The 27,304-nt window shown below is 36.4% G+C and overlaps 1 protein-coding gene across 5 annotated transcripts in view; it reads left to right on the top strand.

The window, feature by feature from the left end:
* LOC139145132 (unconventional myosin-XVIIIa-like) overlaps positions 1–27,304 on the top strand; it is a 107,952-nt gene that overhangs the window by 68,387 nt on the left and 12,261 nt on the right. For 3 of the 5 annotated variants that reach the window (XM_070716097.1, XM_070716099.1, XM_070716101.1), the window contains exons 18-24: positions 22,210–22,338; positions 22,871–23,014; positions 23,464–23,553; positions 24,049–24,168; positions 25,041–25,155; positions 25,957–25,995; positions 26,707–26,840. In XM_070716097.1, coding sequence (XP_070572198.1) covers positions 22,210–22,338; positions 22,871–23,014; positions 23,464–23,553; positions 24,049–24,168; positions 25,041–25,155; positions 25,957–25,995; positions 26,707–26,840 — 771 coding nt within the window. The remainder of the gene's footprint in view (positions 1–22,209; positions 22,339–22,870; positions 23,015–23,463; positions 23,554–24,048; positions 24,169–25,040; positions 25,156–25,956; positions 25,996–26,706; positions 26,841–27,304) is intronic. The other 2 variants (XM_070716098.1, XM_070716100.1) reach the window with 1 other exon arrangement.

Below are 27,304 nucleotides of genomic sequence, written 5' to 3' on the forward strand. Positions count from 1 at the left end.
ACATTCACGTATTGACGACAAGTGCCCGACAGAAATGAAACTCGTATTATCACTGTACTTCTAGCTATGATATATTAGCTCCCGTTGAGTTTTTTGTCAATTTAAAATCCACAAGATTCATGAAACGTTTTGCTGCCACTTTCAATTCGAGATGCTTTTCAAAAATTTTGAAAAATGTTTAAAAAAAATTGTTTTTATTAAATATTGTGCATCCTTTTTCTGCAGCGAAAAATTCTGTTTCTTGATTCTACAGATAACCAATTTCAAAATTATGTGATGTATATTTAATAAAACATAATTGTAAAATGTGGATTTTCAGTCGCATACATACTTTCTGATAATGAGATTAAAATTATTGCAGGTGTGACCTGCTTGCAAATTTATGTAGGCAAACAACATCAATGTCACATTTTATCAGCTTATAAATTTATGTCCTTTCACAATCAGGCCATCTGGAAAGAAATGCCAGCCATCAAAATTACTGTTGTGAACAAATATACGCACTTCTTATTGGCAGGTGCTGGGATAGGGCAAACCGTTGACTTTAAACAAATAAAGCAATGTAGTGTGATCGGTTCTGATCACTTTTTTGCACTCTTGCGTGGACCATACGGTAGCTTTCCCAATGTTGACTTTTTATTTTAGTGCACACAGCAAACAGGTGTATTGGTATTGCTAATCTAGGTTGTGGTGTGGACAGCGTTCCCAGAGGTTCTCTAATCAGACCATTACGTAATGTGAGATAGAGCCCCCCTCATAGTGAGAAAAATGAACATATGTAACGTGTATTTCGCCTTGTAACAAATGAACCACCAAGGTTGAGTATGCGAACAGTGTAACTCACAAATGCAGGTTACTTGCTGGGATGACAGAGCTGAGATTGGACCCCAGGGACTGGATGGCCCCACCGGACAATAGGATTTACAGTTAATATGCAATAATTTCCCCAGCAGACATAAAAAGGCCTCAACAAAGCGGCAACAAAAGACAGCTGTCTCCCATTCATTGATTGGGCGACATCCAGCACGCTCTGGGACTCCCACTTTCTTTTCCGGACGTCATCTTGTTTTCGTCTGATACATGTGTCTCTCGGAGGGTTACACATTGTTGTGGCAATACCTCATGCCCTGAGGGGCAGTGACAGTGACAAGGCAGCAAACGACAGTGTGGTCCAACTGCTCTGGAGGAAAAAATTAATTTACGCCTCCAGCTGAGCTGTGCAGTCACCGTTAGCCAGGACCTGGTATTTTTGTGATCAATAAGCCAAACAGGTCGGATATTTTTTCCATTTTCATGGAAAATTGCCTGTCCTTTAGATGAAAGTCCTTACTGGAAAACATGACTACAACAACTATAAATTACATTCCGGCAACCAAGAGAAAACTGGTTGTATTGACGTCTTTCAACAACAACAACAACATTGAACCAAAGGTTGGTAAAACTGATTGATAGCTTCTACTTTGTCCACATTTTGCTGTAGTTCTGCATTTTTTCCTTGAATGTTAAAATTTTTATTTTTTTGACAAAATCCAAACAAGGATGGCATGTCTTTTTATGTCCTTCGATGTTTTTCTCACTTGTGGTGTGACAAACAGGTTTTGGACAATCCCTTGGTGACAATAGTTTTGCCATGAGCCGGATTTCTAAACAATGGTTTTAAAAGACCAGGTTATATAATTGGTGTCTTTGGCCAGCTGAAAAGCAAGATTTGCTACACCTTATTGAATGTGTTTCCAAGAATATTACACATGTTACTGTCCCAGTCTTTGTGTTTACAAACCTGTGAATTTTTGACAAAGAAAAATATGCAATTTATGAAAGTGCAGTGGGACACATGTACCTTCTACCCCTAGTTAGATTAATACTCTGTACTTGAGCTTGTTTAGTCGCGCTCTTTTCAGAATAGGAATATGTTTTGCAGTTTTACCAAGTGTCAGGGTCAAAACAGAGTGAGTCAGCTGTTGCATTTTACTCGAAAGGGCAATAAATCGAAAATATTTTTATATTTATTTGCAAATTGAAACTGCGTCAATTGAAAAAAAAAGATTATTTAATACCGAATATTCAGATGTGTAATGTGCAGCAGATCTTTGTCAGCAGTAATCTTGAGGAGCAACTGTAACAATATTTCAAAGATAGCCACATTGTGAAGAGAGGTCTGCTTTACTGGGTGAAATCAGCTGATTATCTGTCAGAGAGTAAGACCGTTATGTTTTATATGAATTATTAATAACAAGGGACTTTACAATGAAACCCACTTTGAATGGTAGTAGCAGAAGAGAAAGCAATGTTGCATTTTATTGTTACATGTAAAGGTACGGCAGATACCGTTCACAAGTAAAATATAGAAATTGTGGCTAGCACACTGCACGGCAGGCATAATCACATCCTCACACGTTGAGGATAGCCCTGGTAGTCTAGACCATACAGTACATGAATGCAAGTCACAGTCCAGAGATCTATTAAGTGTATTGTCTGCAGTGAGTCCTTCATGAAATATTTATTATTGATTTCTTCAAAGTTTGTTCAATGGTTTTTAAGCATTCTTAAGTCGTGGTTTAAGTTTTATGAGATGCTTGATTATTCAGGTCTTGCGTTGGATTTCCCTGCGGACTCTTTTTTTTTCAGTCCAAGAAAAATATTTCACAGCTGCTTGTCACTGTTTTGAATAATATCTACCATCAACTTAGCTTTCACCATAGTTTTGAAGGATTGTACCCACCAGGGTAAAGCCATAGTCTTTTTAGCAAATTCAGTGCAGTTTTTTCTTGGTTTTGTGAGGATCTAGTGTTAGTTTGCTTTGGAGAAAGTTATGTAAAGCAGTGAAGGTACAACTTTGAATGGATTTTTGTCAAAGAGTCGTATTTTTACTGGCATATTTTTTTCAATCAAGATGATAGGTCGTGCAGCGAGCCGTCAAAGGCGCACTGATACGCATGGGTCAGTACAGGATGATTAAACTTAAAATTCATGATGGCATGGTCGCTGCCGTTGCAATCTCATGATTCTTGTGACTGCATCATCGTACATCACGGCCCAGCTCAATAGTTTTTTTATTTTGAGCAAGATTTGCAAGCAATAAAGTTATAAAACTACTAAATTAACTTAAAATATGAATATAAATCAAAAGCATCTATACATTTTTGTTTGGGATAAAATATATTACACTGTTTGATAGCATCAGCCGTGTGTGCTGCACGCTGGCAGCCGTCTTGTGTTGGGGGTCACTGCCCTGATCACCGCCGTGGCACAAAGTATGCTGGAGTGCTGAGTAGTTGGTCTCTGCTCAGCGAGCTTGCCCCATGGTGGCTATGAGGCTAGCAACACCTGTGACGAAGAGGAGTATCTTAAAAATATCTTTATCGAAAGCCCATCTACTACAAGTACAAGCAGTAAATTGCCACTGTATTGAAATTACATAGCTGTGTGAGCTTGTTGGCCCAGCCATAGTGTGATATTAAAGAAATGCACAGTGTACCATGAAGACTGCGTGAAGTAGTCAACATTGTCATGTAGGCACATTTTGTCAACATCTACAGATACTGTGAAAAATCACAACCAAAGAACATGCTTGAAACTCATACCACGTTTTGCAATGCATGAAAAATTAAATTAAATTTATGTTGAGAAATTGAAATTAGGCTAAAGAAATGAATCTTCTTGCCAAATCCAAAGTGTGAATCATATATAGGTGAAGTTCACTTCCACTGTTTTGCAGTTCCCAGTTGATGGCGTTTAGGTCTCCCTGCATCTATAAATGATTTTTTTGGGTTTTTTTTCTCTCTTGAAAATGTCCTGTGTGAAGAAGGCATATTGGTTTATTCTCTTCGTCTTTGAAATCCAAAATGGCCGCCATCTCCATGTTTACTATTTGGAAAAAAATAAAATATTTGATTTTCGATAAACCAAGACAGTAAAATCTTTTCTTACTCCAAGAGCTTTAAAATGAGCCCACCACAAGTGGTAGATCAGAAAAGTATTGTGAAAATTTGAGAGTCCGAATATCTGTACGTCCCTGAGGTTAATTACACTTTAACTTTCTATTCTATTGCATGATTATCATGGAGAGGCCTATTTAGCTTCAGGGCCAAGTCTGTTAGTTTTTCTCTGTTATATGCTAAAAGAGTTGGCTAATGCAGTCAAAGTTGATCCAGTTACTTTGATAAACAATTTCTACACAAACAGTTACAAAGGATTATAAGTCAGAACGCACAATGGTACCAACTGGCAACTGTTTGTGTCGACAGTTTGCTGTTCTTCTCAGATGTAATGAGGTTTTTCATGTGTTGCCACATATGTATGTGTTAGCTTTGATAGAGAGAAATAATTGACTTCACTCAGCGTGTCTGATGTTCTTAACAATGGTCTGTTCACACAAGGCCAACAGTGGAGTTGTCAGCTGTAGTAGCTAGCTAAAAGTGAGTGTGTGTCTTGAAAATGCTGGGTGCTATAAGTTTCCACCGCCAATGTGTTCATTCAGGAACATGTTCATTTAGGTTTTTTCTTCAGCTAATATGTGTGAAAAGTATGATTTGTAATAAATTTCTCTTTCCCCCCTCCCTCCCCAGAGAATATCTACATCATTATGCTATCCATAACCCCCTGTCCATCAACCCCAGTGTGCATCCCTCATTCCCTCCTGCCTGCTTTCCTGCCTACCTCCCTCTTTCTGAACTCCAGGTTGGATAGTCTCTCCCTTGCCATGCTTCCCCCCTCCCCTTCTGATCCTTCAGGGGTCATTCACCTCTCGTGTGAATGCCCATGCTGTCTCCCATGGAGCAATTAGGATGTCTGTGGACAGAATTCTGATGAAAGGAAATTGTTGTTTTTCATTGTGAGGGCCGCTGTCTGACATAAGTTATATGCTGCCGTTATCCCAGGGGGATTTGACATCAGTCAGATGTCCCTCTGTGTTCCCAGGGGGATTATTCCCGGCAGTGAAATCTAGTGTCCATACAATCATCTTGCATGACCTGCAGGATTTTACGTGGATCCTAGATGAGTGATGAGTATTTGTTGAAATTTGAAAGAACTATTGTGACAGTGGATGATTGGTGAAAATTTACATCAAAACTGACGATATTCAATGGGTAATGCTATATTTTACAATTACATTATTAGTCGTGTCCTTAACAACATTCATCGGTAAATAAACATTTGTGGAATGATATTTAACAGTCATAAGTTTTGGATTGAGATAGAATGCTGATAGGGGACATACATTTGGACTCTCAAATTTTTACAATTCTTTTGTGATCTACCACTTGTGGGGGCTCATTTTAACGCTCTTGGAGTAAGAAAAAGGTTCAGTGTCATAGTTGTTTGGAAAATCAAAATTTTTAATTTTCTCCATGGCGGCCATTTTCAAATATCTGTACATGTCCGGTAGTTTGTTCCTGTACAGTAGTATTTTGCAAGGTGTCCACTGATTCTTGATTTGGAAAGAGAATGGTTGAAAGTTTCATTGAGGAAAGTTTGAGCAAAAGTTAAAGTCTTTCACTTGAGAGGTGCGCACTACCTGAAAAGTGCAATTTCTGATTTGATGAACTGTACAAATAGTTGCAACAGACTCAGTGCAAATGGAATCAACAAGGAACTGCAGGGAGTTGAGTTGGTCTGAAAGCAAATTTCCCTGTCAATAATCTGCAACCAGTGCAACACCATGCAGAGTTGATGGCTCAATTGCTGTGAACAACGTGATTTCTCACACAGTACCAGGAAGGTATTGTTAACCTGGATTTAAAGCCCCTTTGCAATGGAAAACAGTGGGCAGTCGTCTTGAAAATAAACTAGGAAGAATGCTAACTTGGAAGAATGCAAACTGTACAAACATGTATTGCTGTGTTGTCAGATTGAAACCCAAAATCTGAATGTTCAGCTAAAAAGAAACATGGTGTCTAGAAATTGTAGATGGGTTTGTTTTGTTACAGCAATAACTGTAGTATGCATATTCTTCACCAGCACAGTACAGTAGTTGCAGTTCCATCTTTTTTCCTTCACTGTGTATTCAGGTTGATTAAACTAGTTTTGTAGGATTAGTAGGGAGCCCTCTATTGACATTACCCAAATTAATTGCTATAACTTGCCTGCACCAGTAGGTTGTGGATTTGCAATGTTGTAAACTGCTGCCCTCTATGGCAATAGTGTGACGCATTACCCCAAGAAAGATGGTGTTCCAAGCAGCTTTATCAGGGTTGTCACAAATTTGTACCGGGCCTATGAAACCATCATATAATCTCCATCTTTTCCAACTTATTGAATAATACCAGCTGAGGAATCTGTCAGTTTAGTTGTCTGTGATATGGAAATGTGCCCTGTTCCTCTGTGTAACCAGGCCTTGAGCTTATGCCTTACAGTACTTGAACATGAAATAGTCTGCCTCAAATCATGTGATGAGAGATTTAAGAAAACTGACTGGCATGTACTTAAATTTAATAATAAAACTTTATTCCCCACCCCCCCACCCCCAATAAATCTGGTCACTTGCATGATAACGTCACACTAACAGTTTTTTCACATTGACGTTCTACTTGAACCCAACTTCATTCAAACCAGGATAAAAAATTTCCTAGCATTAATATCAATGCTGGTTTGGCTGAAGTTGGGTTCAAGTAGAGTGTCAGAGTGAAAAAACTGTTTGTGTGATATTATCGTGCAAGTGACCTTTGAACTTCCCATCTGTCTCATATGGACATACATCACTTGACTGTGACTGGAGTTGTGAAAAAATGACAGGTCAATACCTGCTCTTTTGTCATTTAAAGATTATTTGTCTCATCACTGTACTTTACACGACTGATCTTGAGAATTTATTTACAACTCTGTCAACACATTAGTTTGCTTCATGATGCAATTTTTGGTGTGAATAATCCCACTTAGAAAGATAATCTGAAGTATTTATCTCCAGTGTCATCGCCAGTGACTACCACATATGCTTGGAACTATTTTCACAATCAAGTCATCCACTCCCTTGATATAGCCAAAAACAAAATGAGTCATTGAATGAACAGGAGTAAACTGCTTTTTTCAGTAATTTACTTCGAAATGCAAATTGAAAGTATGGACGGACTTTCCGTTGAAAATATTGAAACTTTGTAAAAACTGTCGTTGATAAACCAAGCAGTCATCTGGTTTATCATTTCCTAAATAATATTCATTATCGGTGATGGTGTGGCTTTCTACTCTGTATTATGAATGTTAGGCTTAAAACAGAAGTACTTTATATAAAAGACTGCTGTGAAAAGACTGCAGTTCTGAAACACAGAGCCCGCATTTAGATAAAAGTTGTTCCAGAGTAACATGCTGTCTGCCGCCCTGAAAACGCCTTTATTCAGCTAGATTACAAAGTTGGGAACAAAAGGCTTAAATTTATTGTTGGTCAGTAATGCAGGTCAAAACTCCCCTTTTAACATTTATATCCAATTAGTGTTTTAAGGTGGCACTTTGATAAGCATTGAGCATGGCTTATGGGGACAAACCAGATTATTCCTGAACAATCAAGGTTGTACGAAAGAAATATAAGACCTAAAACTACCTACGGTACTATGAACTTCAACACAACTGGTTCTACACCTGCCTTGTTTTTCAAATTTTTTCTGTTTAATTTTGTTTTCCAGCGCTACTTTCAGGCATTCCAAAACAAAATACCTTTATGTTTCACATTGCTTGGTGATGTAGAATTGTCAGTTTGGCCCTCTGCTGACCTGCCCGAATACCATTGTATTGTCATCAATTAGGAACAGGAGAAAGAAAAAAAATATCATCCGGTGGGTTGCCATTAGTGTACCAGTCACCTATCAGCGGAACAATGGAGGGGGATTTTCAGTTTATTCATATATCGTGTCACGTCTTATCTAAGGACACTTGGGCGCTTACGTACCTATTTTCCACATGAGTGGCAGCTTTATATTGTTGTGAAAGACAAGGTGACAAAAAAAGACCATTCAGTACCAGTGATCAACAGCATAGTTTTTTTGTTCGCGGTGGTTTTCGTCTAGTTTCATCGACATTGTTTTTCCCTACTATGGTTGGAGTGAGATTGGTGTCGTCTCAATGTCCCAGCAAAGTGGACTTGCTCTGAGCGGAATAGAATGGAACTGTCAAGTGGTTCATTTGGTGAGACTGCGATCGTTCGAAGACGAGGACTGTCTGAGTCCCACAACTGTGAGTTCGTCCTCTTTACTGAGTATTGCTGTCTGTTTGTTTTACATTTAATAGGTTGGAGTACGTTCACCATGACTGAAGCAATTGCATAGTGTGTTTGATACAGTAATTTTCAACTTTTGCAAAAAGTTGATCCAATTTTTTTTGTTTTCTATGTTGTCAACCTGTGCAATGAAACTCTCCTGTTCTGGGCTGCTCTCAACCAGTGACCAAAATTCCAAGTAAAGCTCAGCTTGGGGCAAGTTAACGCTTTCTTTCAATTATTCCATTGAGTTAGAAGTAGGTTTTTGACCTCCAAAACATGTCATGTAGAGGGTTTTAAACATGTCTATCATTTGAGTATATGTGTATTGATGTCCGATACACAATAGAACAAAATGATTTGATCTGTTGCATATTTCATGGAGTCAATTTCTGAGGGCAAACAGATTGTCATTGATATTAACACTTCAGATTAAGTAACAATATGTAGATACACTTCATACAAAAATACTGGCCTACATATATGTAAATACAGTAACGCACATGTCGTGTTCGCATTTTAAATGTACGCTAATGTATGCATGCACACTAACAAAATCACATGAATGTTTTGATTCGAAATCTGTCAAAATTCCAACATTAAAATATCTCGGTAAGTTCAATTTTCAGGAAACACACAATAACCAACTTGGTCATCAGCTGACCGTATCATTTTGTGCAGGGGTTATCACTAAGGTGATATAACTGTGATATGCGAAGCTAAAGATGTGTTTTAGTTTAAAATTACTCACATCAATCAAAGGTCTTTATTAAGTACATGTAGTAAGAAATGTAAAATTGTCGAGCCAATGCCAGGCAGGGGAAATTTGGAAGAATGTTTCACCTCAGGAAATCAAAACTCTTAACAGACTGGAAATATGTGACCCTGGTTTTATGTAAATGACAACAGTACATTCTTGTCTCTTTCAAGAGATAATCTTCCCTTTGTTCATACTAATCCCCATCATATGATGTCACAACATGATTTGGTCTTGCAGCAACAGAGTACCCTTTGTTGGCTCTTTTTTTCGGCAATCTAGTGCCCTTTGTTGGTCACAGCAGGCTGTAAGCTTTGATTTGCCAGTATGTCTGCATACTGAAAGCTTAGCGAGCAATAATAATACCTGTAGAGTTTTTATATTTTTTTCAATCGCAACTTTCTTGTAAAGTTGCATTTTGTTCTTTTCAATAATGTCCTTTGTTGAGATGTATATATGAGGTCTGTTCAACAATGTATTAACCACCGTGGTTTTTAAACAGTCCCTGCTTGTTTTTGGTATTATTTTGTTGTATCTCCAGTGGTTGTGATAGACATTGTTCTTGAGGAATGTAAGATTCATTCAAGAATGGTTATCCAGACTCTGAAATCCTAGCAGTGCTGAAAGACAAATAAAAGAAAATGTAGCTTTGCGGGAGACTGGAAAACATTTTTGTCCTTCTTCGCTTCAAAACTTAGTAACTCAATGAAAATCAGCTTGATAGCTTTTTTTAAGATTGTTTCACATTCTCTTCATGGTTCAGACAGTGTGCAAGTACAATTTGTAAGTCATATTGTTCAGGCAGACAGCAAAAGTGCAGGCAATAAGCAATGTGATCTGTGATGGCAGTTGATGATTCATTCACTAGGGTGAAAGTACTTCAAAAGCTCTCTTATTTTCTTTGTCAGTGTGAAGCACTGTAAGGAATTACGACAGCAAAAAATACAAATCAAGCAATGTTATGGCCGGATGGTTTCATCAACATTTAACAATGCAAAGTTTCAAGCGACAGTTAAGCAGGATGGAGGTCAATTTTGAAAATGCCAATTTTTTTGGACAATTATGAATTTTATCCCTACAATTTTGTAATCTTGTTGAAAAGACAATGTCAAAGTTCATTAAGCAAAGAAGAGTTTTGTTTTCATTCAGATTGTAAATCAGTCCGTTCAGTTATCGTCACATTATGCTCTGATTGAAATGACAGTAAATTATGCAACAATATCAAATGGAGGTGTTGACCAGATGCATGGCCATCGGTAATTACAATGTGATTGTCGCACAGTTTTCTCACAAAGTACCGTGTTGCCTGTACATTTTTTCCTAAGGTGTATCACTTTTGCAATATGGGTCTGATTCAAAGATAGATTGAATTCAAGTTTGGCCCCTTGGCAACCTGTTGATTCGGGAAACAATGACATAGATATCTAGAAAGACATCGGTAGTTTTCCCTCAAGAATCTCACGTTGATGTCTGCTATGTAAGTTACTCTATGTAATTGTATAAAGCATATCAACCACTGTACAATGACATACTGGCAAATAGGCGTACAGGGGTACATAGCCTGCCAGAGCATGGCTGTAGAGTTTGTTAGTCTCTCATGCATTCCTTAGGTATTCATAGTAATCCAGAGCCGGGATTTATTCAGGAGACCTGAAAAGTTGTGGTGGAAAGAGCCGATATCTTGAAACTCTTCACTTGAAAGTATGATTGTTTGGTAAATGTTTTTGAAATATTTAACACTGTGAGTGATTTTGTTGCAGATTTAATCCACATTCAGAAAATGTCCCACACTATACCTTTCAAATCTCAGTCCTGGTCTTGAATAGAATATGGTCATTTTGAAACATTAGTTATGCGTCACAAAAAGGAGTCTGCTTGGTGAGAACACAGACAACTTACAGCAATTCCCTCAGAAAATATGCTTACAATAAATATAATATGAATACTTTGTCACTACCCATGCTCTGCTGAAAACCATCAAAAGTAACATGTCATCAGTTCTTATCATAAATTGACAATAACAATAACTTTGGCATAAGAAAAAATTGCCAATTTCTGATGGAACGCAACCAATGTGTTTCATGATGTTAAATTAGATGCACACAAACCTACAATTATGATCAATGGCATTGATCGAAGCAACTTTCTTGGTGGCAGTAATGGCAGGACACGTCATGTGACTGATGCAATGTTGTCACATTTCTTTGTCGTCATGCAGACTGTTGATTTCAACAATTTGTCAAGGTCAGCATGAGAATTACTTGTGAGGGAAATAAATAACTGGCTATGTATGATTGTAAGCTTTAAATTGTGTACCTGCACACTGTATGCCAGAATACAATGGTACCTGTCACAGTTTGTTGGTTTTGTTTAGCTCCGCTGTCAGCGACGCGGAGCTTATCAAATAGGTTGATTTTCCGTCGTCGTCCGTCGTCGTCCGTCGTCGTCGTCGTCCGTCGTCCGTCGTCCGTCGTCGTCGTCCGTCAACAATTGCCTTCTCCTCTGAAACCGCAAGTCCAATTGCTTTGAAATTTTATATGCAATTCACTTAAGGTAACCTCACTTCAGTTTGTTCAAATCTTGGTGAAATTTGCATATTTGTATTTTTGGGGCATTTTTTGGTGTTTTTGGTAAAAAAATCTTCTTCTCTGAAACCGCTTGTCCGATTGCTTTGAAATTTGATATGCAGTTTGCTTAGGGTGACTTCTGTCAGATTTGTTCAAATTGTGGCGAAATTTGCATATTTGTATTTTTAAGGCAATTTTTGTCATTTCTGGTAAAAAAATCTTTAAAAATCTTCTTCTTCAAAACTGCCAATCAGATAGCTTTGATATTTGGTACATAGGTCCCTAGGGACGATCTATTTCAGATTTGTTCAAATTGTGCAGAAATATGCAAATTTGCATTTTTAAGGCAATTTTGCTATTTTAGGTCAAAAAATTATTTCTCAATAAGTACTGGTCTGATAGTTTTGAAATTTGGTATACAGGTTTCTATCGATGAACTAAGTAATATATATTGAATTTCTGATGAAATCTATAATTTTGTATTTTTGGGGCAATTTTTGCCATTTTTGGTCAAAAAATGTGTATTTCCAAAACTACTCATCCGATAGCTTTGAAATTTGGTATACAGGTTCCTACAGATTAACTAAATGATAGTAATTGAAATTATGATGAAATTTACAATTTTGTAATTTTGGGGCAATTTTTACCAGTTTTGGTCAAAAAATGTGTATTTCCAAAACTACTCATCCGATAGCTTTGAAATTTGGTGTACAGGTTCCTACAGATGAACTAAATGATAATTATTGAAATTATGATGAAATCTGCAATTTTGTAATTTTGGGGCAATTTTTGCCATTTTTGGTCAAAACATGTGTTTCTCAAAAAGTACTGGTCTGATAGCTTTGAAATTTGGTATACAGGTTTCTACAGATGAGCTAAGTAATATATATTGAATTTCTGATGAAATCTGTAATTTTGTATTTTTGGGGCGATTTTTGCCATTTTTGGTCAAAAAATGTGTATATTCAAAATTACTCATCTGATAGCTTTGAAATTTGGTACACAGGTTTCCATAGATGAACTAAATGATATTTATTGAAATAATGATGAAATCTGCAATTTTGAATTTTTGGGGCAATTTTTCCTATTTTTGGTCAAAAAATGCGTTTCTCAAAAAGTACTTGTCTAACAGCTTTGAAATTTGGTATACAGGTTTCTATAGATGAACTAAATTTGATCTTTTGAAATTATGATGAAATCTGCAATTTTTACTTTTGGGGGCAATTGTTGCCATATTTGGTCAAAAAATTTATTCTCAAAAACTACTCATCAGATAGCTTTGGTTGACATGTTCTTAGGGATGATCCTATGTGATACATTCAAAGTATAATGAAATCTTCAATTGCGTATTTTTGCAGCTTATTTTAGCCACTTTTTTCTGGCCACTGCATCGAGCTATCAAAGATTTCCACCCTTTTCATCAACATGTGTCAAAAATAGTTATTCTCTACATAAACACAGCGGAGCTATATCGGCCGCTAGGTCGCTTGTCTTTATTTCCAAGGGAATATTTTTTGACTTCAAATAATAGACGCAAAATTTCCATCGGATAAAATTAGATACTGCTTCAAAGCGCTATTTGAAGCCATGGAAACAGATTTATACTTTAGGATGTTTGGATTTCAAATGTTAAACTTCTATTTTGAAAAACAACTGTTTACCATAATTCTGTTACTTTATTGATTTCTCTGTCTTCATAACAGTAGATATTTTTTCAGTTCATTTTGTGTGAAACCAATTAGCAACCAGTGTTTCAATCTTGAGGTTCAAATTTTCAGATGAAAACTATAGATTTGCGCTAAATTTTGTCCTTGAAGGATCGGGGTTAAAAGCAACAGAAACCTTCTGAAAGACTGTGAAAAAAGACCTGAGCGCAGAATCAATATTGTGTATTATTAAGAAATGATATCAAGTATTTTGTCTGATAGCCTTGCTATTTTCTGTTTTTTATCAAGATGATTCCCTTTGTTGTCCTCGGTTACTGAATTTTACCCCATTAAAACAGGTGAGAGCGTACTGCTATGACGACAACATTGCGGGCATAATGTACGGTAGTCATTGATCATTCTAAATATTAACCTATCCACCCCAATACCAGGTAAACAGGTCCACAATCACCATTGATAACAATTAGTTTGGGCCAAACCATGATTGTTAAAGGGTTAATCTAGTCTTTTGTCTGAAGAGTATCGAAGGTCTAATACTCATCATCTATATGAAGGGTCTTCCTGTCGGTCTTTTTTCTAAGACAGACTTTGTCATCATGGATTATGTGTGGATTTGTATTTCTGTACCTACCCTCACAGAATGCCCGCATTAACTGCATTAACACCACCTCAAGCTATTGTGAAAGGTCTGTAAGGTCAGGTCAAAGGTCAGCTAATGGGTTTAAAATCTTTTGGCTCTATTCAAAATTTCCCAATCCACTTCATTTAGTGCAATAGCGTCTATGACACCTGAATCACCCAAGGTTTCAAGGCGCCTTTGACGATCTTGAGCAGTTGGGTCTTTAAGCTTTCAACAAATGCTGACAGTCAAGATAATACACCACTTTTTGAAAAATATAGAGATTTTCTGTCACTGTCAGTGAATTCTTGTGACTTCAAATTCTCTTATGGTCATTTTTTAATCAAAGACATTATTTTCATAGTTGTCATACAGTTTAAGAGTACTAATATCTGTTATTCCATACTAGTCTCAGTCAGAATATAAGACTTTTTATCAGCTTTCATGTTCAGCATCTCTACTCTTTTTTTTGCTAGAATGGTGAATTTTTTTGCAGTAAATAAGTGCTCTACATTTCATTAAGTCAGTTCGTTGCTAAAACCATGATGTTCACCAAGAGTAGAATCTATGTTATTTGAGCAGATCGTTTATGTAGCCGACACTAACACGAACTGTCTGATACTAACTATCAAATACTATGAAAAATAGTAAAGAATGAGCTACAAAACCACTATCAGTTTTGAGTTGCAGGTAGAATAAGTCTGTGACTTTGTATAAAATACTATAAAAATAGTAGAAAGTGAGCAACCAGCTGAAAGTTAGTCGAGGAGACCTTAAACTTGTACACTACGCATATCATTAGCATCTCATTGTCGGCTACATGGACTGTGCACGATTATTTGTTCCTCTCACTCATTCTGTGACTAGAAACACACATTCTTTTCTACCACAGACATTTCACATTTTGTTTCTCTTTCATAACCTCAAAAGTTTTGCACAATAACAAGAAAATATCAACCTGTTGTGTCTACACTGACATCTTATTAATAACGGTATCTCCCGCTCATTCAACTCAAACCTTTTTCATTTGATGTTTTCCGGATGTATAGAAATCATGGCTGCTTCATCAGCGCAAACACAATATAATTTGCAACTATTTTTCACATAACTGTGAAAAGCCAATTTTCATACAAATACTGACCTGAGTGTATGCTTACTAGAACAGCTTTAATCAAACTTTTTTGTCATTTTAAGGACATTTTAATAGTGTACTCACGTCAAAGCATCAGCTTCATTAACTCCCAAAAGCCTCATTAACTCACATAGAGTTCCTGAGGCTGGTGGTATTAAACTCCAAATCATACAACAGAATTCTGAAGAAAAATTGTCATATCAAAGTAGTAGCGCCCTCTATTGATCACCATCAACTGTATTCCTTCAATTCAGCCATCACAATATTTGCAGTTGTATAACTATCTTTGATCTTGATGGTAATAAATATTCATTAATTTGTTTTATCACATTTTAAGACCTCTTGCCCATGTGCAAGGAGAGAACATAATGTTGGAGCATGTAGAATAGTCACATGAAAACCAATTATGTTGATGAATGATTAAGATTTCAGAAATAATATCATAGAGGATATTAAAAACAATGTAATGAAGGTTAGCCAGTGTTCCACGTAATCTTGAATATAATAATATTGTAGTGCAGATGACAATCAGAAAATGAGGAAAAATGTTCAAAGGAATTTTCTCATAGTTATTTAATTTTGAATTAGTGACAGAATTCTAAATTGTCTTTTCCAAACTTTATAGGGATTTCAATTTTGAAATTATCACAAATTTAAGTCACAGATTTCATATTGGGTAAAATTAAACATTTTGATGAAGATTTCTCATGTTAAAAAAAATGAAGATTTCTCATGTTTTAAAAAAAAAAGGTGGCGTTGATTTGATTGAATGTGTAAAATAATATCTTCTGTGAATGTAGGTGCCCTAATTTTAATGTCAGTAATGGTGTTGTAATTTTGTTTTGCTCTGAAATTTTATCCTCAGTTACTGTACTTTGCTTGTGATATTTATCATATTTGTCCACAGTCCTCCGTCTCAAGAAGATGAGTTATGTAACTTTGCTTTTTAGCGTGCCTTATTGTAAATCCCTCTTTGAGATTGGCCAGCCTTGTCACAATCCAGTTAATTCCCCTGTTATCGGCAATTGATACAGTGCATCATTTGCATATCAATAGCACTGAGGGCAGTACGCCTGCGCTGAGTGGCTGAGTGGACGATACATTCTGCTGGCTTGGCTTGGCTTCCCAGGTTGACGGGCCTGTCAGTGTGAGCCATGTTTATCTTCGGTGAAGATGGATACAACAGTGTCTCTGCCTACCATACACCGTAGATAGGGCGGCCAGCAAACCGCAACATGCAACAGGGCATCAGTACTTAACGTATTTGAAATTATTTTATTTTGGTTCATTTTGAATTTACTATGGAGATTCTACCCAATCATGGTGACTCTACAACCAGTTATCTATCACTCAGAAACCACACTCTTATGTGATTCTCATGGACTCCGGAGGTACCGTTGCTGGATTCTCATACCATTTGGATCCATTCCCACGGAGGTATTTCTATTTTTCCCATCTTTTACAATATTTCATCGTCACTGCTATGAATATTACACATTTTAGTTTCATCGCTAATTTTCAATTATGATTGAAGTCCTTTCCCCTCCCCTCCCCTTCCCCTCCCACCTCACTACACATACACTGTATTCTGATATCAGTCTCCCCTCTTGTATCATTGGACATACGGTCAAAATACAAGGAGAGCTGTTTAGAATGACTGACGCCATATGCCAGCTGTGAAGCTGTTTATCCCAATGCAGTTGCCATGGCAAAGCACTTTCAAAGCAGAATACAGCATTTTCAACAGTCCTTCTACAAGCATGCTTGTCATTGCCACTATCCTTGACTAGTAAGATGACCCTTCCCCTGCATTGATCTCAACATTGATTTTTGTAAACTCCTTAAATTGTGAAGAAGTTCTTGGCTTTATTTTCCGTCTTTGTCAACAAGAAAGAAAACAGCTGTAGTCTCATGAAAATTTAATGAGATGAGCGTTGTACTGTGTAGTTGCATCGATTAGAACGGTATATCTGTGCCTGACTGATTTTCCATCATTCACACCATCTATATTTTGCCTTGAGCAATGACAATTTGAAGGAAATTTCCATATCAGTTCTCAAGCTGTATTTGTTCACCAATATGTGAGTGTGGTCACAAAATCTCAAGTAGGTACACCAGATAATCAGTTACGTAAACCTTTCGGTTTATCAAAACAAGGGGAAATGATAATATTGTTCTGCACTTGAAATATACTTAATTTGCATTTTTGCTGTCATTTAAAAATCACCTGCGGAACCTGTAAACTGCTGAACAGGTACTTCTGTTTTTGAAATTTTGATTTTTGATATTCTCTATCACTTAGAGTCTGTAGGGCAGGTTTCATCTAATTGAGAGATGAATTCTAATTAAGCTGGCGTAAAGTGCTTTTTTTGTAATTTTTTACCACAATGAAGTTACATTTGTAATAACAGTGTATGTTTGAGTAAACATTTACATATTTTAATGACCTTGTGTGAATTATCATCCCAAATTTAACTGCAGAATAAGTACATTGCAGTTATTGGTGATAAGTTTCAGTGTTTTAAATAGGGGAATAATTTTCAAATAGGGGAATAATTTCATTAGCTTTTTTATGTCACACCAGTGCATCTGAAATGATGCATTTCACCTTATGGAGAATATTAACCCTGTCTGTTAATTCCTAAATGAGTTGACGTCAACAGTTCATTAAGCTTGATACACTTCATCTGTCCTTTGTTGAAATCTCTCGTAACATAAAAACTAAGTTATGCAAAAATAGAGAGTGATATTGTTCGCTTGGCATGTTTGTTTGGCTCTTTGGGTGATTGTTCATGTTCAAGTGTGTTTATCTGCCAGGTATGGATATGAGACTATGTGCAAGGGTGAGTGTTGTATTGTGTGCGCTGAATATAGCACAGTTACTAATACTCTATATTATTACCTAGAGATATTAAAATGTATCTTTCAGTTACAGAATATATCTAGAAAACACAAATGTACAAGTCAATCAATTAAAATATGCTTTCAAAATAATTTTTGGTTGCTAGATTATTTTGATTTGTTTTGCTTCTCTCTATGGTGGTTTCCACTCTCAGTCTTTCAAGAAAGACTGAGAGAAAAAAAGGTGTTTGGTGATCAATACTGTACAATTGTATCCAAACGTGGAGGGATTGTGAATAAAGTGTAACAGTGCTTATCCAGGTGTGTTTAGGTAGTCACTTTACAAATTGTTGAGGAGAGGACTCTGTGTTTTATCAGGTTTCTCCTCTGTTCTTTTATGTTTGTTTTTACTCTGCATATTGACAAAGCCTGCATTCACAAAGTGGCCTACTCATCTATTGCCAGTCGTGAAGCTCCGTTCAGTGTTGTTTGGTTCGTGGGAAGTAGGCCGTGTCGTACAAAATGTGTGGATTACATTGTAACACTGAACAAAAGGTCAAGGCCAAGTTCACAGTATTGGTATCTATTATGGCAAGCACTTTGCATAAGCAGTTTCACTGCACTTTGTACGGGTTTCATGCATACATGAGTACTAGAAGTGTCAGAACTGTGAAAAAAAACAGAAATAATGAAAGTTGAAAAAAGGAATAGACTTGCCAATACATCACTAATGTAAACTACATCAAATTTCTAAAAATTTATTGAATGTAGAATTTGTGTGGAATACAACCAAAATTATCCATCACTATCTTTCACTTTTGCATTCTACATGAATTCAATAAAAATTCTTAGCGGGTCACTTACGCGCCTCAGTTTCAACAACAGTGTAGCAAGAATCCCAATAGGGTTTGTGAAAAATTGTGTTTCTGGTAACCTGAAAAACCACTCTTTTGTACTTTGAAAAAAATAATGCTTGATGTTACCACGTTTTGCATGCATTTCCTCTACTTGGATTGTAGTAAACAAAAAAGACCTAAAAAAACAAAAATCGCAAGTTATGAACCCTTTTACTCATGGAAGCATGTTATATGAAACACACGTCATTCTTATTTTGGCATTACCCCTATTTCATGTTGATCTTCTTACCAGTATACTAGAAAAAGTGAAAACTCCTTAGCTAACAGAGAATTCTGCATTTTGAATTTGTATATTACAGTATACAAACACAGATATCTGCTTATCTTTCAAAACGGGATCCATATATTGTTGTCACATTTGTATATCAGAAACGATAAAAGTCTCACTTCCCTATGTTTTGCTGATAAAAAATATTGTACGCATCCGTCAACACTTTGCCAAGCACAAAAGCTTTTGCCTACGATCTTGTTTGAAAGGAACATGTTTTACATGATATCAACAACGTGGATTCCATTATTTTCATATCAAATATTAATATGTATTATTTTGTTTGAAATTTACCTGTGTGGAATTTAATTTAATTTTTTGTTCAGGGATATATTGTTCATCTGAATTATAAGAGATCCTGAGCAGCACATTTAAAATTAATTTGTATATAAATAGTTGATTTAAAAATAAAAACACTTGAGTTGGGTAAACAGGAATACCTGATAATTATCAAGATCAAATAGTTAATTATAAGCTGAACATGCTGCATTAGTTTGTAAAGTAGCATCCAGTTGGTATCATGTTTGAATGAGCTTGTATAATTTGTGTGGAGTTACTGTTTTAGGTTTGCTTACCATCAGTGATCAGTCTGACTGTGTGCTCAAGAGTGTGTTAGAACAACTACAAAAATCTATTGATCATGTGGTTATTATGTCGCAAAGTGTATGGACCCTGATGAATTGAAAATGTTAAACCACAGAAAAGGCATGTCTACTGCTGTGTAATTTGTTAACTCTATAATTGTACACACAGTTCAGGTCGCATGGTGCCTTCAATGAAAACACGGAATAAGAAGGATTACCAGATTGGTCTTTCAATGCTTTTTAAATCCAAATCCTTCAGAAAAAAAAATAGACATGCTATCAAACAACTCTGCCACTAATCCGTACTGATCACAATAGTGAAATAAAAAAAAAGCCAAAACATCAGAAGGTTTCCTCCAACCAGCACAACTCTCATCAGCCGGCAAACAAGTTGATCCAGGTCATTCAGATATTGAGTGCACAGATGGTGATAAAACCACTTGTTGTGTTGATATTCAACCGGATGGAATACAGTTTCCATTCATGGTTTGCCATGCATCATGGTTGGTTGTTTGCTTTCATCTTTCACTGATATAATCTTTTGTTTTCAGTAGCATCCTTTGAATGAATCATAAACTTACAAACCAAACCTGACTTTGCATGGTAGATGTCAGCTTTCCCCTTTGCTTTGGAATTTTTTGGTATGATCCCATTGGAGTGGCTGAATCCATTGGGGAAATAGGGGTGGGGAATTTGGGTTGTATAGGGGTGAAAGTATTAGTCTTGCCATGTCTCCTCATTGCAGTCTGTGTCATGTCTAATATCTCGGAAACATTGTGAAGTCCTGCAAGCTGCATTGAGTGTTCTGAATGAAATGTCTTGATGTGCATGGTTCCTTGCAAATGTGAAATATTACATAGATTGTTCAAACTAATCATGAACTAGTCTGTACAACAGTTATTTTGTTCTTGCTCAGATTTCGGTACATAGGGAAAATCCTATTACCTTTTTCATTGTCCTGTAATAGGATGGCTGTGATACATCAGGGGAACCCTGGTGAAATTTACCGGGGTACCATCATTAACAAAGCCACAGCTCATAGTTGTGACAGTGATGGTAAAAACTGTCTGCTTATCATTCAGCTTTACAGAAACTTTTCCAAACTTTGGTGACAGTTTGCTAAATTGGACAGATATTTATTTGACATAGGCAGCTTGTTAGAAATGAAAAAGGAACATTGTTTGTAACTTCAGCATGTCTTCTCTTCTTTTCATGTTCAAAGTCATCGAAAATCTCCAGCTGAGAAGCATTTCTTGTATGTGCAATAAGCCTTGCAAACACTTTAGACCTTAGGACCTGGTTCAGGGAAAAAGATCATGAAGTACACTAACAAATTACCAAAGGCCCACCCCAGCCTACCAAGGCCCACCACAGCCTACCAAGGCCCACCCCAGCCTACCAAGGCCCACCCCAGCCTACTAAAATATAGGTCATTTAACAAATATCTGTTCAGCCTAATGGTTGTACCATGCGGCACATATACATCATTTGTACATTTTGTCTTTTTAAAAGCGTGGTTGCTTGAGGACACTTGTCTGTTTTCGGGTTATTTATCTTTCACTGTCACAATGGTTAATGACGTGATGAATGGAGGCTTTTGTCCTTGGAGAGAGTTTCATTCTAGTCACCTCATTTTGAGTAAGGTACACTGTTGTTTCAGCTTTTACTCATCATATTGTCCCTTGTTTCATTGTGAATATTTAATTAAGAATATCAATAAAAAATATTTCCACCACCCCTGTGGCATTTCTCCAACGGAACAATGCCACATGATAGTGACAAATGGTGAAGAGAGGCCATACTCACTACCATAATCTGATGTCTGCCTGGAGCTTGCTAATACTTCACACACTACTTCACATACCTTCACTCATCAACGAACATATCAAGTTTACAGTGTATTTTGTGTTGTTATAATGCAAAGAGTTTGTGTTCAGGAATGCAGATTGCTGGGCCCATGCCGAAATGCGGTGCAGTTCTTTGCTATCTTAGGGGGAACGCTGCATTTATTCACCATAAAAGCCATCCTCAGACAGGCCTTGATTTACCATAACAATGAAGCCCAGTATACTTCAGGTGTGCTGAGCTTATTGCTGAGAGGAATTTGAGAGAAAATGATTTTTATGTTGTATATGTGATTTATTAGTTATGATATGGGATGGAAGTAACATTTGATAAGTCAATGGTTCCCCCATTATCTCTGAAAGTCAATCCATCTACAAGATCAGGCCAGGTTCTTCATTTCCAAAGGCCATTACAAAGTACACCACTTCATGATATGTGGTGTGCTGGAGTTGTGTGTATATGTGCTTAGTGTGTGCTTAGTGTGCATGTGTGTGTGCATGTGTGTGTGTGTAATATAGTTCAGTCATAGTGATCAATTGTGTTGAAATGAAAGCTACATGTACACAAGAACATCAAATAAAGCCTAAAATTAACTGATACCAGTACAAAAAAAATTCTTCAGATGTGGCTGCCTGTGAATATAGTGGTATTTATTTTATTCATAAATCATATGTGTTCATTAGATTTCAAACGTCAAGGAAAATGAAGAGAATAATGGTTCACATTGTACATTTGTGTACATTTATTATAAATGCAAATTTTGTGTCAAAAGTCAAGCTTGGGAACCCAGCTGACATAATTTCTTTCATTTTTTCTGTCTTTTTCAGGTATTTTTCAGATCAGGTTCTTTGGGACAGTTGGAAGATGCTCGGGATGAGAAGCTTGCAGGTGTGATTGTTGGCTTACAGGCATTCTGCAGGGGCTATCTTGGTAGGAAAAAACTCAAACAATTAAAGGTGAGAATTTCAGAGAAAAGAAAATCTTCAAAAGTTCTGTTGAATATGACATTGGAAGAATGTTTTCACACTTGGGTATCAGTGACAGAACTGTGACTGTGACGTTGTTAGGAACCAACTTTGTCATTTTACGCCAATCTATGTCCAAGTGCTGCTGCCAATGCTCTGTCAAGTATGTTTATCATTTGCTAAGTGCACTTAATAGTAATGAAAACAGTATATGTGTTTATGCATTATCAACCTGTCAGAAGACGACAGTGTGAAATAACATAACTTCAAGTAATGTTAACAAAGGAACTTACAGGTTTCGGCATTGGTCCTGAAATTTTGCATTTTAACGTACTCTCATGGTCAAAATAGTTTTGATTTTTGATTCTGAAATATGTTGAGTTGTTCAAAATTTTTTTCGTCTTTTTTCTGTATTGTTGTATTCAGAATCACCTAGACATTTGATAAGAGCTGAAAAAACTTTGTACCTTTATAGAATGACGTGGTTGATATGTTTTGCTGTCCCATTCCTTTCTTCACATAGATTCAAACTATAGCAATTACATGCATACAACGCAATGTGCGCAAGTACATCCAAGTACGCAACTGGCCATGGTGGCGGTTGGTTACCAAGGTAACACCACTCTTAGATGTCCATCGCACTGAAGAGGAATTACGGGTCAAAGACGTAAGTTAAAAAATGTCGCTGTACTTTCATGCTAGTTTCTGTATTTTTGTTGACTTTCCTCTGAAAGTAAAGATCAGAAAAATTACATATCTTTACTTGGGCAAATGTATTTCGACATGAAAAGATGACGTTGTCATTACACCAATTTGTCAGTCAGTGTTGTGCATTGGCAAATTTTATTTTCAACATAAATAGGCTGTATTTCTCATTTGTACAAAATGTTGTTTACTATATTTGCAATAGAATGTGAGTCACAAAAGTCATGTGTTTGTCAAGATAACATAATTTGCTATATAGTTCTGTGATGTTTTTGCTAGGTGACTGGGTGCTTTGGGTTGTGAGTTCGAACCCGATCGAAAAATTTACTGTATTTACAGTCATCCAAAGATCCCATTTCACAGGATTTCCATACCAGAAAAAGTGAAATTTTTCATAAATATGCTTTTCAGGTGGAACTGGAGCAGCTAAAAATGAAATATCAAAAGATAGAAAAAGAGAGGAATGAACTGAAACAGAACTATGAACGTATGGAGTCAAAGGTCAGTGGCAGAGTTATATCTTATTTGATAGCCATATTCACAAGATGAAAATGCTTTTAATTTATTTTATTATTTATTTCTTAAGATTTATCCAACATAAACTGTAAAAAAGGTCTACATAGGATTGGGTGACCAAAACAGGTGCAAATCACCTATACAAAGTCAGTTGCCCACAACACACTACACAACAAGCAAAAAGAAAAGCTGACGTAAACTATACAACAATTTAAAGGTAGAAAAAGAACAATGAAAAAGATATTTGTAAACCATGTCTACATTTACTACATTTGCTACAAAAGCAGAGGACTGTCCATCTACAAGTGTTTCCTTTCCGTTCACTTTGACCTCAAAATATGTGACATCACTTCCTTCCTGTTCACCTTGACCTCTATGCTGCTCTTCCCAGTTGGTTTTTCCGTGCATTGTAAGGTGTTCGTGTTTGAAGTGCTAATCAAGGGTTGATGCATCATGTTTTTGTCTTCTTTTGCTGTGCAGCTGAATGAAATGACGACAGATTTACAAGAAGAACACGGAACAGCCACCCATGCATCGGAAGTCCTGGAAGCAGAGACAGCGGAGAGGATGAGGCTAGAGAAGGAACTCAAGGATCTCAAAGTACGATGACTCAAAACTTTCAATGGTCTATCAAAGCAACGACTAGCCACAACCTCTTATCCATGAAAATAACCTACAGTGCATTTTGCATAGTATTATTATTTCATGGATGACTGCCTACTTATTACAAAATGTAATCTTGACAAATACCCTAAATGCTCTTTGCCTGATTGAAACAAAATAATATTGCTTTCATATCTGCCTTTTTCATTTATCTACGTCTTACTTGACATTTCATATCATTATTGCCTTATTATGAATATAAATAATGAAAAGAAATAAATAATTGAGACATGAATAGTTAAAACTAATGCTGCAGGCAATGTTTAAAATTTAAAAAGGAAATGGCAGTATGACAGAGCACACCTGTTTCTGTTCCAGCCTGAAAAAATTATCAATGATATGCTTTATTTCGTCAAAACCATCAAATGGAAGCTGGAAACCATATAGACATTTGCAACTTTTTTCAGAGATGACAAACTGCCTAATAATTTTGTGTAGATATAAACCCATTGTAGAATTTTTACCATTTCTGTGTAAAACTTGGTTTCTTTGCTTTATTTAACCTAAATAGTACCAGGCAGTATCACTTCCCTTATCTGCCAAGTCAGTTAAACGTGATATTGAGCCAAAACCGACAGTGTTTTCATCCATTTGGCATGTTGTACATGTAGCAGGTTAATAGTTAGGAAAATTCATGTTTACAGTTTCTTTGTTGTCAGGGGCCTTCGATTGTTCAAGTATGTGTAAAAAAATGCAACAGTCATACGAGATGTGTTATGCCTCACTGGTTTCAACCAACTTGACCTGGTAATGACCTATGAACTTCGCAGGATAAAGGTTAATCATTTATTTTCTTTTTTTCACGACAGACTTCATACAACACTCTTCAGAGGAAGAATGAAAAGATGGAAATGGAAGTGATGGAGGCTAGACTCCGAGCTTCAAGTATTGATGGTGATATGGACAGTGAAGATGATACTGATGGTGAGTGCCCTCTTTGATCTCTCTGGTCACGAATTCCGTGATTTCGTATAATGAAAATATGATGACTTGAATTTTATATTTTGCTCGGGGAAGAGCTAGAGAAACAAAAACTGTAACACAAGGACATCAAGTGTGTTTTTTCTTTAGATTATTTTGAGCAATACAAAATTGCCAGATGGTGTTTTGTGTCTCTATACTGAACTCCTGATCAACGTCCACAGAATTTGATGACATCACTTTCTCTACCTCCGTAAGATTTGATGACATCACATACATGTGGGAGTGTTGTGTATAGCAGCAGAAGTTGAATACTGGTATTTTCCGTGTCAGTTTCTAGAAATATTACAACTTTCGTAGAATTTCTGGAATCGAGATTTCATAATTCCTCCCTCGTCAGTTAATTACAAACTTTCAATCTTCACATCATCATTGTCAGCCCTCCTCATACTAAACATATTCCAATCATGATACTGTCGCCTATTTCATACAAATCAAAAATCTGTATGACAGTTTTTCTTTGCTTAAAAATCATTTGTTCAATGCAACTAATGTAAGAATTACATAACTTTTCTGTCATCATTTTCCTTTCAGAGTAATGACTTGCTGTTTTCGTTCTCTGTAAATGTTCTAACATCATGATTTCATGAGAAAAACATATCTGCCAAAAAAGCCTAGGCCTAACACATGGGAGAAATAAATGCTCGTTTTCCTTCCAATAATTTTCTTTTCCCTTACTCATAATCTTCTCTTCCCCACTCTCGTTGTACTGTTCTGTCTGTAACCTGTATTCTCCGTATCCAGGGAAACCGGTAGCACGTCAGCTGCTAAGGATAAAAAGAGGTAGACATAAAAAAATGTAATATTGGGTTGTCTGGATGGCTAGGCTGCTGGAAATGAAATAGAAAAAAATGAATCGCTGCTTGATGCCAAACTAAAATGAAATAAAACTGAGGAATGTCATAGATACTGAGTCTTTACCCAAATATGCAGATGCTTTTGTGTTCTTCTTAACCAATAGTAACCAATGCATTTCACCGAGTTTAAAAATAGCCTGCGCTCAATATGGGTGTTTTTTTGTTCTCTAACGCTCACTTCACTTTTTTCTAATTAACATCATCAATCATCCAGTAGATGAGAAATTTACAAATCACTGCAATTTTGGCATCATTGCATTTCTTTGTTGCCCCTCTCCATTGTGGGTTTTGCTATATACATGTGAAAAAGTGGTGACCTACAAAACAATCGTCGTGTGACAAGCTTACATTCTTAGGGTTCCTTGCATGTGCGTAGACTTCACTCACACTTCTGTCACACAATCAAGCAAACTTTCCTCCCCTTTCCATGTCAATAGACTCTCCCAATCACATACCAGACCATTGGATCATTCCATTAATTGCTAATTATCAGAGGGGCTATGCAACTTATATTTGGGGGTGTTTTATATATTTTTTCACAAGAGCGTGTTAGTAGCATGTGTAAATCTAGCTGACTGTCATGTGTTTAGGCAGTGAAACCATACTGACAGTAGTTTTCCCGGCGGCTATTTCACAGGAACGGACTCTGTTTACAAGCAGAAATACGAAAGAACAAGAAGGGAGGTGGAATTTATCAAGAAGAAACTTCAAACAGAACATGAAGAGGAGCTTGATAGTGTTCAGTCTGCTAAGAAAGCAGTGGACAGGAAGGTGAGGGTTTAGTTACCTGCACTACCATAAAAACCCTATCAATTTGTCCAGAAAAAAATAACTACGATTCTAAATATTTGAATTATTAGAAAATTAACAAAGCCAAAATAATTTTAGTGGTTGAATTATTAGGATTTCAACTTTTTTAACAGTTCATAAGTGATATGCTTACCGACATGGATGATTGAAACATATAAAGGTGACTTTCCTGAAGTTCTTGACTAAGATATTCTATGCTGTACATTGTACTATTCTGTGTATTTTATCGAAAATAAAATGTTCAAAACAGCTTTTCATGATTAGTTGGTTGAACTATTAATGATTGAGAAAGTCCCAATTCCCATCTGTTGTCGAATTGATAAGGGTAAAACAAAATTAAGTTTTGAGAAAAAAATAGGGTGATGAAATTAATAGAGTGGTCTAATTAATATTGTTTTTACGGTATAAGTGTACTTCATTGCCTG

The sequence above is a fragment of the Ptychodera flava genome, chromosome 12, assembly GCF_041260155.1.
Source record: "Ptychodera flava strain L36383 chromosome 12, AS_Pfla_20210202, whole genome shotgun sequence".
NCBI lineage: Eukaryota > Metazoa > Hemichordata > Enteropneusta > Ptychoderidae > Ptychodera > Ptychodera flava.